This window comes from Choloepus didactylus, chromosome 5 (genome assembly GCF_015220235.1).
Source record: "Choloepus didactylus isolate mChoDid1 chromosome 5, mChoDid1.pri, whole genome shotgun sequence".
Classification (NCBI taxonomy): domain Eukaryota; kingdom Metazoa; phylum Chordata; class Mammalia; order Pilosa; family Megalonychidae; genus Choloepus; species Choloepus didactylus.
Window position 1 is genome coordinate 127238502 of NC_051311.1, and position 13167 is coordinate 127251668.

Consider the following 13167-nt stretch of genomic DNA (forward strand, 5'->3'; position numbering starts at 1 on the left):
GTAAGTTTCTTTACAGCCATTATCTAGTATGAATTTAGGCTTACCCTGACAAAATATCGCATGATCTTGTTCTGGAAATCTCCAGGAGGTAGCAATAAATATAATAAGACCTCACACAAATCCCTTAGGAATCCTAGAAATAGAAAAGATAGACATAATGACATCAGAAATATAAACTCACCACCCACTCTCAATATAAAACACATCAGTAAAGTGAGGAATAAGCAGTTTCCTGATTACACCAATTTATTTTAGTGATTAATATATATCAGTATTCATAAAAAAAAATTCGTGATTTTTCTCCAAATAGTAACTCTTCATTAATTAAACTAATATTTTAAAAATTCTGCTCAATTTTAACTATTTTCATCTTATGTGAAACTTCAACTACAAAAGTCTGTTTTACCCTGAAACATAGTTTTAGTTATAATATGTCTCATAAACTTCTGTCACATACTATCTTTGCATACTTAATCATTATTTTCACATTTAAAAATATACTTGCAATTCCTCTTTCAAGAAAGAACCTCCACGAAAGTGCTTGGCAGGTAATAACAAAGGAAAAAGAATATGCTATTCTACTCTACTGACTTAAAAGAGCTCAATTTACATCAAAGTACTGCATTTCATTATATCTATTTCTTACATTTAGTTTTTATTTCATATCAGTGCTAATGAATGGCAATTATGAACTGAATCGTACAATAAAGGTAAAAGGAAAAAAGGAAAAAGAGGAAAGGCAGAAAAAACTTGAGCACATTTTCAAAATCCAAGAGAGTTTTCACTACGTATACTTTTTTCACAGTTATTCATATACTAACAATTCATAAGAATACAATTATATAGATGATCCTCTTAATCAAAAATGTGTCAAGTAGCAAGGAACTCTTAATTGTTGGAAAATTGGGAAAAAACATTCTCAGCTACAACTTGTCTGGTCTAACCTCCCACAAAGAAAGTTCATTTAAATCTACAAATTTCATTTTAGATCATTGTAGTCATTCCCTTAGAAAATATTAAGGTAACAAGTGTATTCATGAAATAGAAACAATAAATTCAAAGAGAAGACAAATTAGTATAGATTAAAAAAATGTAAATTTTCAATTATAAAATGTTTATGTGCTTGATATATTTTAAAAGACAGGTTAATTTTTAAAGATGACCATAAAAAGGAAAACATAATCTGCAAACTACTTTTAAGAGTTATAAAATAAAAATAAGATGGACAGTAACAATGCTTTGTCCTATGTAAGAATCATTTCACCCTTAGGTTTTACCCTTAGATTTGTTCACTGGTTCTGCTAACTTGTTTCTAAATTATCTGAACAGTAACTATTCTCAAAAGAGTTAAATTGAGAAAAAAACCTTCTTCTTCTTTGGGAGATGTGCAGACTAGATCTCGGCAAACTTCCTTCTCCATTTCAACTTCAACTTCAAAGAAGGTATCTACAAGATCTTCTGCTGTACCTAGACAAAAGGAGGAACAATTCAAGTACACAAAATGATAAACAGATTTTTAAATCCTGATTTTCAAAATGAAAACAAATAATACCTTTAACTTGATCATCTTTCTCTGTTATTTTCTGCTGAGCTTTTCTGAATACTCGAAGATGTGTGCCAAAATCATCTACAATGCGTGTGGTAAAATAAGGTTGCCAGTCTATTTCTTTTGACCTTACAGAAAACAAATTACATAAAAGCATAATAAAAATGCTTTTTAACAAAAAAACACAAATTCATTTCATTGTCTACTGACAGACAACATGACTAGCACAGAGACTGCCATTCTACTTAAACTGAGGTTTTGTTCATTAATTACTATTACATCTTAACCCTCAGTTTTACAAGACCCAAGGTATATCAAATCTACTTCACTAAGTCTTCTTACAATATTACTTGAAGTATTTTATATGCCAAAGCTTAAAAGTACTACCTAAATGCTTAAAATAAACAGGCAAAACATTTTTTCCAGTTAAATCTGAAATAAGTCTAACAACAGTTACATTTCTTGGTCCAGACACAAGAATACATAAGGGATTCAAAATGCTTTTGCTTGCTTTTAAGAGTGTGTGAGTTATTTCTTGCTTCCTTCTGAACCATTTCTAAATTCTCCTCATTCTTCTTTTTAGTTATACAGCCCAAGTTCTGAACCAAATACCTCTATAGTAGCATGAAACTGACTGATTTCTGTTCGCATATACTAGCACTTAAAAACTCAACCATTAGAAATAACCATAGTCACACAAAAATGGTTTACATAATAATGTAAAATATCACATATTTAAAAGCCTCTAGAATATCCATAAAATGGTGATTACTAATTTTATAGTTACCTAGTATTCTATCTCAAATGTAACAGGCCTCAAGAAACACTAAAGAATACCACACTTTATGCTAATTCAGTACACCAGTGAAACAGATAAATAGAACAGATAATCCAAAAGCAATCTACACTCCTCCCTGGATTAAATGATATTTTAAACATTTTTAATACTATTTTTCTTAAATTACCACTAAAATTAATTCATTCTTTTGGGATCACAATAAGGAGATAAGATAACAAAGAGTCCATTCATGAAGATGCTGAGCAATCGGGGAACCAAAAAAGAACCCCAAAATTTATGTTACCCACATGTGTATATAAAGAAGCTAGTGAAAAAGTTGACTTTCTTACTGTCATTTTTTTTGAGAGAAAACTTTTAAAGCTGTTGAATGGCATGGAGGAATAAAATGTAAGTTATCAACACTTGTGGTAATTTTTTTAATGTACAACTATGAATGTGCTATATCCAAGAAAAGAAAGAGTAAACTGTAAGTACCTGAACACAAAACAAATTAACACCATATATAACCGAGAGAACTGAGGAAGGATTAATTTATTTAGAATAAAAGACTCATGCATATAGGTAATAGTGAATTTGGTAACAATAGTCAGCCTCAACATAAAACTGAAAAACTTAAACTTGCTAGTCTCTAATCTTTTCTTATTACATAAAAATTCACAATCTGTCCATGCTTCTTTTAGAACTTTTTACATGAATATTTGTTCAAAATGATCCATAGTTCAAAGCTTTATAGAAAGAGAATTGAACTGATTGTACACTGTGGGTGACTGTATGGTTTCTGACTATATCTCAATAAAACTGAAATTAAAAAAATTTACATAGCATAGGCTATTACCCTCACATAATCCATAAAAGGTTCATTCTAATAAATTTACAAGAAAACAGAATATATAATCATTGAAGTTACACTTACTGTTTCAGGCTACATTGTTATTTAATTTACTAAACTTTTTGAACAGTTTCCTAATTTTAGAAGGCATTTTAAATCCATCTCTATTCATTAGAGGATGTAATGACAATTAAAATGAGGGTAAACTAACAAGCAATGCAAATACGTAAAAATTATTTTAGAATTTAAATACAGATTTCTGCGTTCAATATAGAACTATGTTGACGGTGGGGAAAATAGGAAACCCAGTATTCTATATCTCTAATCAAGGTCATTATTCTACTTTTGCTTGAATCATTTTCACTGACTACATGCAAACAATGTAAATCTCAACTCAAAGGCATTTTTTTAGATAAGAAGAAGAACAGTACATTGCTTCCCACTTACAAATTAGGCGAATACCTACTAAAAATTTCTAGTACTTGTATTAACAAAATTAAAAAGTATTTTGGTGACAGTGAATTACTGTCTAAAACTATAGTGTATAAGTATGTAATAAATGGAACATGAATACAAATCAATTAAAAATAATTCAATTTATGTAAATAGCCACATTCCTTCTATTACATTCACAATGCGGCTTCCTATTAGAGCACTTGTTACAGTATCAATTATTTTTAAATTATGCCTACAGTCAATACTCTTTTTCTCTGTTAAAATATTCCCCCCACATGATTTCTATGCTAGCAAAACCACAAGTTATTATACAATGGATGTTACCTACACTTTCATTTTATTACTTAAGCTTTTTTTTTTTTAATTTAAAAATAGGAAAACACATTTTAACATTCAACCGACCCTGAAAAAAAATAAAATTTATAGTAGGCCTCTTATATAATCTTGACAGAATGGGTATAAGAAATAAGCAAGTTTAACTGGAAATGCAAACTGGAATGCAAAGCAATACTATAAAGCATACCTCTCTGACCAAATATTTTTCATCCTCTTATCTCCATCTCTAATCCCACCAACCTAGTCCTGGCCTTCTAATAGGTCTCCCGACATCCATCTCCCTTCCAATCCATTTTACACAAAGCACCAGGTGACTTTTTAAAAAATACAAATATGATAGTACAAGATGAGAACTTTAAAAATCCTTCAATAGCTCTCCACTGATCTTAGGGATAAGACCTAATGCATTCTCTAAGATCCTGCATTACAGGGCCCTTGCATCCTCAACATCATCCATTCTACCCTTTTCCTTCCTCCTATTCTACAGACCCACAGGTTTTCTTTCCATTCCTCAAACTCAATATGCCTGTTGTTCTTACCTCATGCCTCTGAACAGACTACTTCCTCTGCTAGGTTTAGTCACCCCCTGCTCACTTTCCACAAATTCCCCTTCTCTCTCCCTTACACCTTCCACATATACTTTAGAGCTCATCTCAAATCTCAATTCCACATAGAAGTCTTCACTGACCCCCACCCTCTCCCCAGTTCCCTAAGACTAGACCTGATTGTCTGGGTACATATTCTCATAACACCAAACTTTCACTTTTTATAGTACATACAAATGTGCTACAATAAAAATCCCGGAAGGCAGAGACAGCATCTGTTTTATTTGACTGTGTTTATTTTACTGGCAGTTGTATCCCAAGTAGGTAAATAATGTGTTGAACACAGGAAGCACTTGATACATATCTTTATTTCTCTTTCAGGATCAGAGCATTCTTAGGTGCCTGGAGAATAATCACATGTGAGACACAACAACAGCTGCTTCTTTACTGCTTGAAGTTCTAAAAGAGAACACATACCAAGAAGCTTTCTTTGGCTCTCTAAACCCTATAGCTACTTAATGCCAATGCCTAAAAAACACTAGGAATGTCCCAAATAGGTGGGCTGAGATTTGGATTATATAAATTGTTTCACTAGTTCCACCTATTTTAAACAATGTACCATTCATCATTGGTATCACAAAAAAAAAAAAAACACACCAAAATCAATTAAGTATTTCTGGGAAGAGCACTGGACTGGCATAGACGTGTTTGCTTTCAGTAGGACACTTCCAGCTTTAACAGCCCATGATTCTATTAAACAAATACTGAACACACAGAACACAAAGACAGAATACAGAGAAAACTGGTAATAATCAATCAATCAAATAATCAATCAAAATACTTGAACAAAAAGTTTTTAATGCATTTCAACTTATAAATCATACAACGTAGGGCTAAAACCTTTCATTTGACTAACATATGGCTGATTGATATTAATATGACCTTTGTCTTGAATAAAACCATTCCCACATTGCAAAAGCTATGGTTTCCAGTTTCTTTAAAACGGCATGGAAGCCAGACATTTGTGAACAAATCTGAATGCAGAGAACTTTAAGATGTTTCCCCAGCATCTGTCTTTTCCACACCTAAGTCAACTGCAATTTTTTTTTAGCAACTAAGTTTGGGTAATTCCAAAGCAAGTGACTTAGTTTTAATAGAAATAACTACCTTGCCATATTCACATTTTTTCAATCCACGTAAAAGTTAATTAATTATAATACAAAGTATAAGAGGGATAAACAGATTGAGAAACAAATACAACTTTTTGTTTTTGTTATTGTAAACATGCTTGATTAATGTTTCTCCTCTAAAATCATCAATGTTAAAGTTCACACCTTAGAAGAACTACATTAGATATTCTGGGTGTGGAACACAGGTCTCATAAAATTGACTTTTTAAAATAGATTTTACTTTTTAATTTTTATTCTAATAACATATATATGACCTAAAATTTCCCCTTTTAACCACATTGACATATGCAATTCAGTGCTAAGTACACTCATAATGTCTTATGCTACCATCACTAGCCTCCATTTCCAAAACACTACAATCAATCAAAATAAAAAATCTGTACAAATTTAGCATTGGCTCTGCACATTCCCTACCCTCAGTGCAGCCCCTGGTAACCTATACCCTATATTCTGGATTCTAACTCTATGAATTTGCCTTTTCTATTTATTTCATATCAGTGAGATCATACAATATTTGTCCTTTTGTGCCTGGCTTGCGTCATTTAACATATTGTATTCAAGGTTGATTCATGATAGCACATGAATCAGAATTTCATTTCATTTCAGTACTGAATAATATTATACTGTATGTATACACCACATTTTGTTTATCAATTCTTCAGGTGATAGACAATTGGGTTTCTTCTATCTTTTGACAACTGTGAATAATGCCACTATGAACATCAGTGTGTAAATAACTTTTTATGTCCCTGCTTTCAATTCTTTGGGGTATATATCTAATAGAAGGACTGCCAGGTCTTACAGTAATTCTATACTTCGCTTCCCAAGGAACTGCCACTATCTTCCACACTGGCTGCACCATTTTTCATTCCCACCAGCAATAAATGGGTGTTCCCATTTCTCCACACCCTCTACAACAATAGCAATTTTCCATTTTTATAATAGTAATTCTAGTGGGTGACAAAAGGTATCTCACTGGGTTTTTGATTTGCATTCCCCTAGTAGCTAATGATGTGGAGCATCTTTCATGTAATTATTAGCCATTAGCCATTTGTACAAATCCTACTTGGAGAAATATCTAGTAAAATCTTCCCCCCCCCCCCTTTTAATCAGGTTGTCTTTTTACTGCTGAATTATAGGAATCCTTTATATATTCTGCTTATTAAACCCTTACTGGATATATGGTTTCCAAATATTTTCTCCCAGTAAGTAGGTTATTTTCCACTTTCATGATAAATCCTTTGAGGCATAAAAGTTTGTAATTTTGATGAGGTTCAATTTATCTACTTCTTTTTTAATGTATTTTTTTGAGGTTGTTCACATACCATACAACTATCAAAGATCTAATTGCCCATGGTACCATCATACAGCTGTGCATCCATCACCACAATTTTTTTCCCAATTTTTAGAACATTTTCATTACTCCAGAAAAGAAATAAAGACAAAAAAAGGAAACTCAAATCCTCCCATATTCCTAACCACCCTCCCCTCCATTGATTCATAGTTTTGGTATAGTACATTTGTTACTGTTGATGAAAGAATCTTAAAATACTACTAACTGAGGCGGGGCAAGATGGCAGACTGGTGAGCTGTATGTTTTAGTTACTCCTCCAGGAAAGTAGGTAAAAAGCCAGGAACTGCGTGGACTGGACACCACAGAGCAATCTGTCTTTGGGCATACTTCATACAACACTCATGAAAACGTGGAACTGCTGAGATCAGCGAAATCTGTAAGTTTTTGCGGCCAGGGGACCCGCGCCCCTCCCTGCCAGGCTCAGTCCCGGGGGAGGAGGGGCTGTCAGCTCCGGGAAGGAGAAGGGAGAATTGCAGTGGCTGCTCTTATCGGAAACTCATTCTACTGATTCAAACTCCAACCATAGATAGACTGAGACCAGACACCAGAGACTCTGAGAGCAGCCAGCCCAGCAGAGAGGAGACAGACATAGAAAAAAAACAACACGAAAAACTCCAAAATAAAAGCAGAGGATTTTTCAAGTTCTGGTGAACACAGAAAGGGGAAGGGCGGAGACCAGGCCTTGAGGCGCATATGCAAATCCCGAAGCAAGGCTGATCTCTCTGCCCTGTGAACCTTTCCTTAATGGCCCTGGTTGCTTTGTCTATTAGCATTTCAATAACCCATTAGATCTCTGAGGAGGGCCGTTTTTTTTTTTTTTTTTTTTAAATCCTTTTTGCTTTTTCTAAAACAATTACTCTAAGAAGCTCAATACAGAAAGCTTCAAAGAATTGAAATTTGGGCACGTCAAGTCAAGAGCAGAACTAAGAGAGCTCTGAGACAAAAGGCAATAATCCAGTGGCTGAGAAAATTCACTAAACACCACAACTTCCCAAGAAAAGGGGGGTGTCCGCTCACAGCCACCATCCTGGTGGACAGGAAACACTCCTGCCCATCGCCAGCCCCATAGCCCAGAGCTGCCCCAGACAACCCAGTGTGACGGAAGTGCTTCAAATAACAGGCACACACCACAAAACTGGGCGTGGACATCAGCCTTCCCTGCAACCTCAGCTGAATGTCCCAGAGCTGGGAAGGGGGAGCAGTGTGAATTAACAGAGCCCCATTCAGCCATCATTTGAGCAGACTGGGAGCCTCCCAACACAGCCCAGCAGCCCAGAACTGCCCTGGGGGGACGGCACTCACCTGTGACATAGAACAGTCATCCCTCAACAGAGGACCCGGGGTGCACAGCCTGGAAGGGGGGCCCACTTGCAAGTCTCAGGAGCCATACGCCAATACCAAAGACTTGTGGGTCAGTGGCAGAGACAAACTGTGGCAGGACTGAACTGAAGGATTAGACTATTGCAGCAGCTTTAAAACTCTAGGATCATCAGGGAGATTTCATTGTTAGGGCCACCCCCCCTCCCCGACTGCCCAGAAACACGCCCCACATACAGGGCAGGCAACACCAACTACACACGCAAGCTTGGTACACCAATTGGGCCCCACAAGACTCACTCCCCCACTCACCAAAAAGGCTAAGCAGGGGAGATCTGGCTTGTGGAGAACAGGTGGCTCGTGGACGCCACCTGCTGGTTAGTTAGAGAAAGTGTACTCCACGAAGCTGTAGATCTGATAAATTAGAGATAAGGACTTCAACTGGTCTACAAACCCTAAAAGAACCCTATCAAGTTCAGCAAATGCCACGAAACCAAAAACAACAGAAAATTATAAAGCATATGAAAAAACCAGACGATATGGATAACCCAAGCCCAAGCACCCAAATCAAAAGACCAGAAGAGACACACCACCTAGAGCAGCTACTCAAAGAACTAAAGATGAACAATGAGACCCTAGTACGGGATATGAAGGAAATCAAGAAGACCCTAGAAGAGCATAAAGAAGACATTGCAAGACTAAATAAAAAAAATGGATGATCTTATGGAAATTAAAGAAACTGTTGACCAAATTAAAAAGATTCTGGACACTCATAGTACAACACTAGAGGAAGTTGAACAACGAATCAGTGACCTGGAACATGACAGAATGGAAAATGAAAGCATAAAAGAAAGAATGGGGAAAAAAATCGAAAAACTCGAAATGGACCTCAGGGATATGATAGATAATATGAAACGTCCGAATATAAGACTCATTGGTGTCCCAGAAGGGGAAGAAAAGGGTAAAGGTCTAGGAAGAGTATTCAAGGAAATTGTTGGGGAAAACTTCCCAAATCTTCTAAACAACATAAATACACAAATCATAAATGCTCAGCGAACCCCAAATAGAATAAATCCAAATAAACCCACTCCGAGACATATACTGATCACACTGTCAAACACAGAAGAGAAGGAGCAAGTTCTGAAAGCAGCAAGAGAAAAGCAATTCACCACATACAAAGGAAACAGCATAAGACTAAGTAGTGACTACTCAGCAGCCACCATGGAGGCGAGAAGGCAGTGGCACGATATATTTAAAATTCTGAGTGAGAGGAATTTCCAGCCAAGAATACTTTATCCAGCAAAGCTCTCCTTCAAATTTGAGGGAGAGCTTAAATTTTTCACAGACAAAGAAATGCTGAGAGAATTGCTAACAAGAGACCTGCCCTACTGGAGATACTAAAGGGAGCCCTACAGACAGAGAAACAAAGACAGGACAGAGAGACTTGGAGAAAGGTTCAGTACTAAAGAGATTCGGTATGGGTACAATAAAGGATATTAATACTGAGAGGGAAAAATATGGCAAACATAATCCAAAGGATAAGATGGCCGATTCAAGAAATGCCTTCACGGTTTTAACGTTGAATGTAAATGGATTAAACTCCCCAATTAAAAGATATAGATTCGCAGAATGGATCAAAAAAAATGAACCATCAATATGTTGCATACAAGAGACTCATCTTAGACACAGGGACACAAAGAAACTGAAAGTGAAAGGATGGAAAAAAATATTTCATGCAAGCTACAGCCAAAAGAAAGCAGGTGTAGCAATATTAATCTCAGATAAAATAGACTTCAAATGCAGGGATGTTTTGAGAGACAAAGAAGGCCACTACATACTAATAAAAGGGGCAATTCAGCAAGAAGAAATAACAATCGTAAATGTCTATGCACCCAATCAAGGTGCCACAAAATACATGAGAGAAACATTGGCAAAACTAAAGGAAGCAATTGATGTTTCCACAATAATTGTGGGAGACTTCAACACATCACTCTCTCCTATAGATAGATCAACCAGACAGAAGACCAATAAGGAAATTGAAAACCTAAACAATCTGATAAATGAATTAGATTTAACAGACATCTACAGGACATTACATCCCAAATCACCAGGATACACATACTTTTCTAGTGCTCACGGAACTTTCTCCAGAATAGATCATATGCTGGGACATAAAACAAGCCTCAATAAATTTAAAAAGATTGAAATTATTCAAAGCACATTCTCTGACCACAATGGAATACAATTAGAAGTCAATAACCATCAGAGACTTAGAAAATTCACAAATACCTGGAGGTTAAACAACACACTCCTAAACAATCAGTGGGTTAAAGAAGAAATAGCAAGAGAAATTGCTAAATATATAGAGACGAATGAAAATGAGAACACAACATACCAAAACCTATGGGATGCAGCAAAAGCAGTGCTAAGGGGGAAATTTATAGCACTAAACGCATATATTAAAAAGGAAGAAAGAGCCAAAATCAAAGAACTAATGGATCAACTGAAGAAGCTAGAAAATGAACAGCAAACCAATCCTAAACCAAGTACAAGAAAAGAAATAACAAGGATTAAAGCAGAAATAAATGACATAGAGAACAAAAAAACAATAGAAAGGATAAATATCACCAAAAGTTGGTTCTTTGAGAAGATCAACAAGATTGACAAGCCCCTAGCTAGACTGACAAAATCAAAAAGAGAGAAGACCCATATAAATAAAATAATGAATGAAAAAGGTAACATAACTGCAGATCCTGAAGAAATTAAAAAAATTATAAGAGGATATTATGAACAACTGTATGGCAACAAACCGGATAATGTAGAAGAAATGGACAATTTCCTGGAAACATATGAACAACCTAGACTGACCAGAGAAGAAATAGAAGACCTCAACCAACCCATCACAAGCAAAGAGATCCAATCAGTCATCAAAAATCTTCCCACAAATAAATGCCCAGGGCCAGATGGCTTCACAGGGGAATTCTACCAAACTTTCCAGAAAGAACTGACACCAATCTTACTCAAACTCTTTCAAAACATTGAAAAAAATGGAACACTACCTAACTCATTTTATGAAGCTAACATCAATCTAATACCAAAACCAGGCAAAGATGCTACAAAAAAGGAAAACTACCGGCCAATCTCCCTAATGAATATAGATGCAAAAATCCTCAACAAAATACTTGCAAATCGAATCCAAAGACACATTAAAAAATCATACACCATGACCAAGTGGGGTTCATTCCAGGCATGCAAGGATGGTTCAACATAAGAAAAACAATCAATGTATTACAACACATTAAAAACTCGAAAGGGAAAAATCAATTGATCATCTCAATAGATGCTGAAAAAGCATTTGACAAAATCCAACATCCCTTTTTGATAAAAACACTTCAAAAGGTAGGAATTGAAGGAAACTTCCTCAACATGATAAAGAGCATATATGAAAAACCCACAGCCAGCATAGTACTCAATGGTGAGAGACTGAAAGCCTTCCCTCTAAGATCAGGAACAAGACAAGGATGCCCGCTGTCACCACTGTTATTCAACATTGTTCTGGAAGTGCTAGCCAGGGCAATCCGGCAAGACAAAGAAATAAAAGGCATCCAAATTGGAAAAGAAGAAGTAAAACTGTCATTGTTTGCAGATGATATGATCTTATATCTAGAAAACCCTGAGAAATCGACAATACACCTACTAGAGCTAATAAACAAATTTAGCAAAGTAGCAGGATACAAGATTAATGCACATAAGTCAGTAATGTTTCTATATGCTAGAAATGAACAAACTGAAGAGACACTCAAGAAAAAGATACCATTTTCAATAGCAACTAAAAAAATCAAGTACCTAGGAATAAACTTAACCAAAGATGTAAAAGACCTATACAAAGAAAACTACATAACTCTACTAAAAGAAATAGAAGGGGACCTTAAAAGATGGAAAAATATTCCATGTTCATGGATAGGAAGGCTAAATGTCATTAAGATGTCAATTCTACCCAAACTCATCTACAGATTCAATGCAATCCCAATCAAAATTCCAACAACCTACTTTGCAGACTTGGAAAAGCTAGTTATCAAATTTATTTGGAAAGGGAAGATGCCTCGAATTGCTAAAGACACTCTAAAAAAGAAAAACGAAGTGGGAGGACTTACACTCCCTGACTTTGAAGCTTATTATAAAGCCACAGTTGCCAAAACAGCATGGTACTGGCACAAAGATAGACATATAGATCAATGGAATCGAATTGAGAATTCAGAGATAGACCCTCAGATCTATGGCCGACTGATCTTTGATAAGGCCCCCAAAGTCACCGAACTGAGCCATAATGGTCTTTTCAACAAATGGGGCTGGGAGAGTTGGATATCCATATCCAAAAGAATGAAAGAGGACCCCTACCTCACCCCCTACACAAAAATTAACTCAAAATGGACCAAAAATCTCAATATAAAAGAAAGTACCATAAAACTCCTAGAAGATAATGTAGGAAAACATCTTCAAGACCTTGTATTAGGAGGCCACTTCCTAGACTTTACACCCAAAGCACAAGCAACAAAAGAGAAAATAGATAAATGGGAACTCCTCAAGCTTAGAAGTTTCTGCACCTCAAAGGAATTTCTCAAAAAGGTAAAGAGGCAGCCAACTCAATGGGAAAAAATTTTTGGAAACCATGTATCTGACAAAAGACTGATATCTTGCATATACAAAGAAATCCTACAACTCAATGACAATAGTACAGACAGCCCAATTATAAAATGGGCAAAAGATATGAAAAGACAGTTCTCTGAAGAGGAAA

At 35.6% G+C, this 13167-nt stretch overlaps 1 protein-coding gene across 5 annotated transcripts in view; it reads right to left on the reverse strand.

Annotated features, from left to right (window-relative positions):
• Positions 1 to 13167, reverse strand: part of SNX13 (sorting nexin 13) — a 166408-nt gene that overhangs the window by 71718 nt on the left and 81523 nt on the right. For all 5 annotated transcript variants that reach the window (XR_005217024.1, XR_005217025.1, XM_037836844.1 and 2 more), the window contains exons 6-8: positions 1553 to 1674; positions 1366 to 1467; positions 45 to 133 (exon numbers count right to left, since the gene is read on the reverse strand). Coding sequence is in view for 3 of the 5 variants with exons in the window: in XM_037836844.1 (XP_037692772.1) it covers positions 45 to 133; positions 1366 to 1467; positions 1553 to 1674 (313 nt within the window). In the remaining 2 variants the exon portion in view is untranslated. The remainder of the gene's footprint in view (positions 1 to 44; positions 134 to 1365; positions 1468 to 1552; positions 1675 to 13167) is intronic.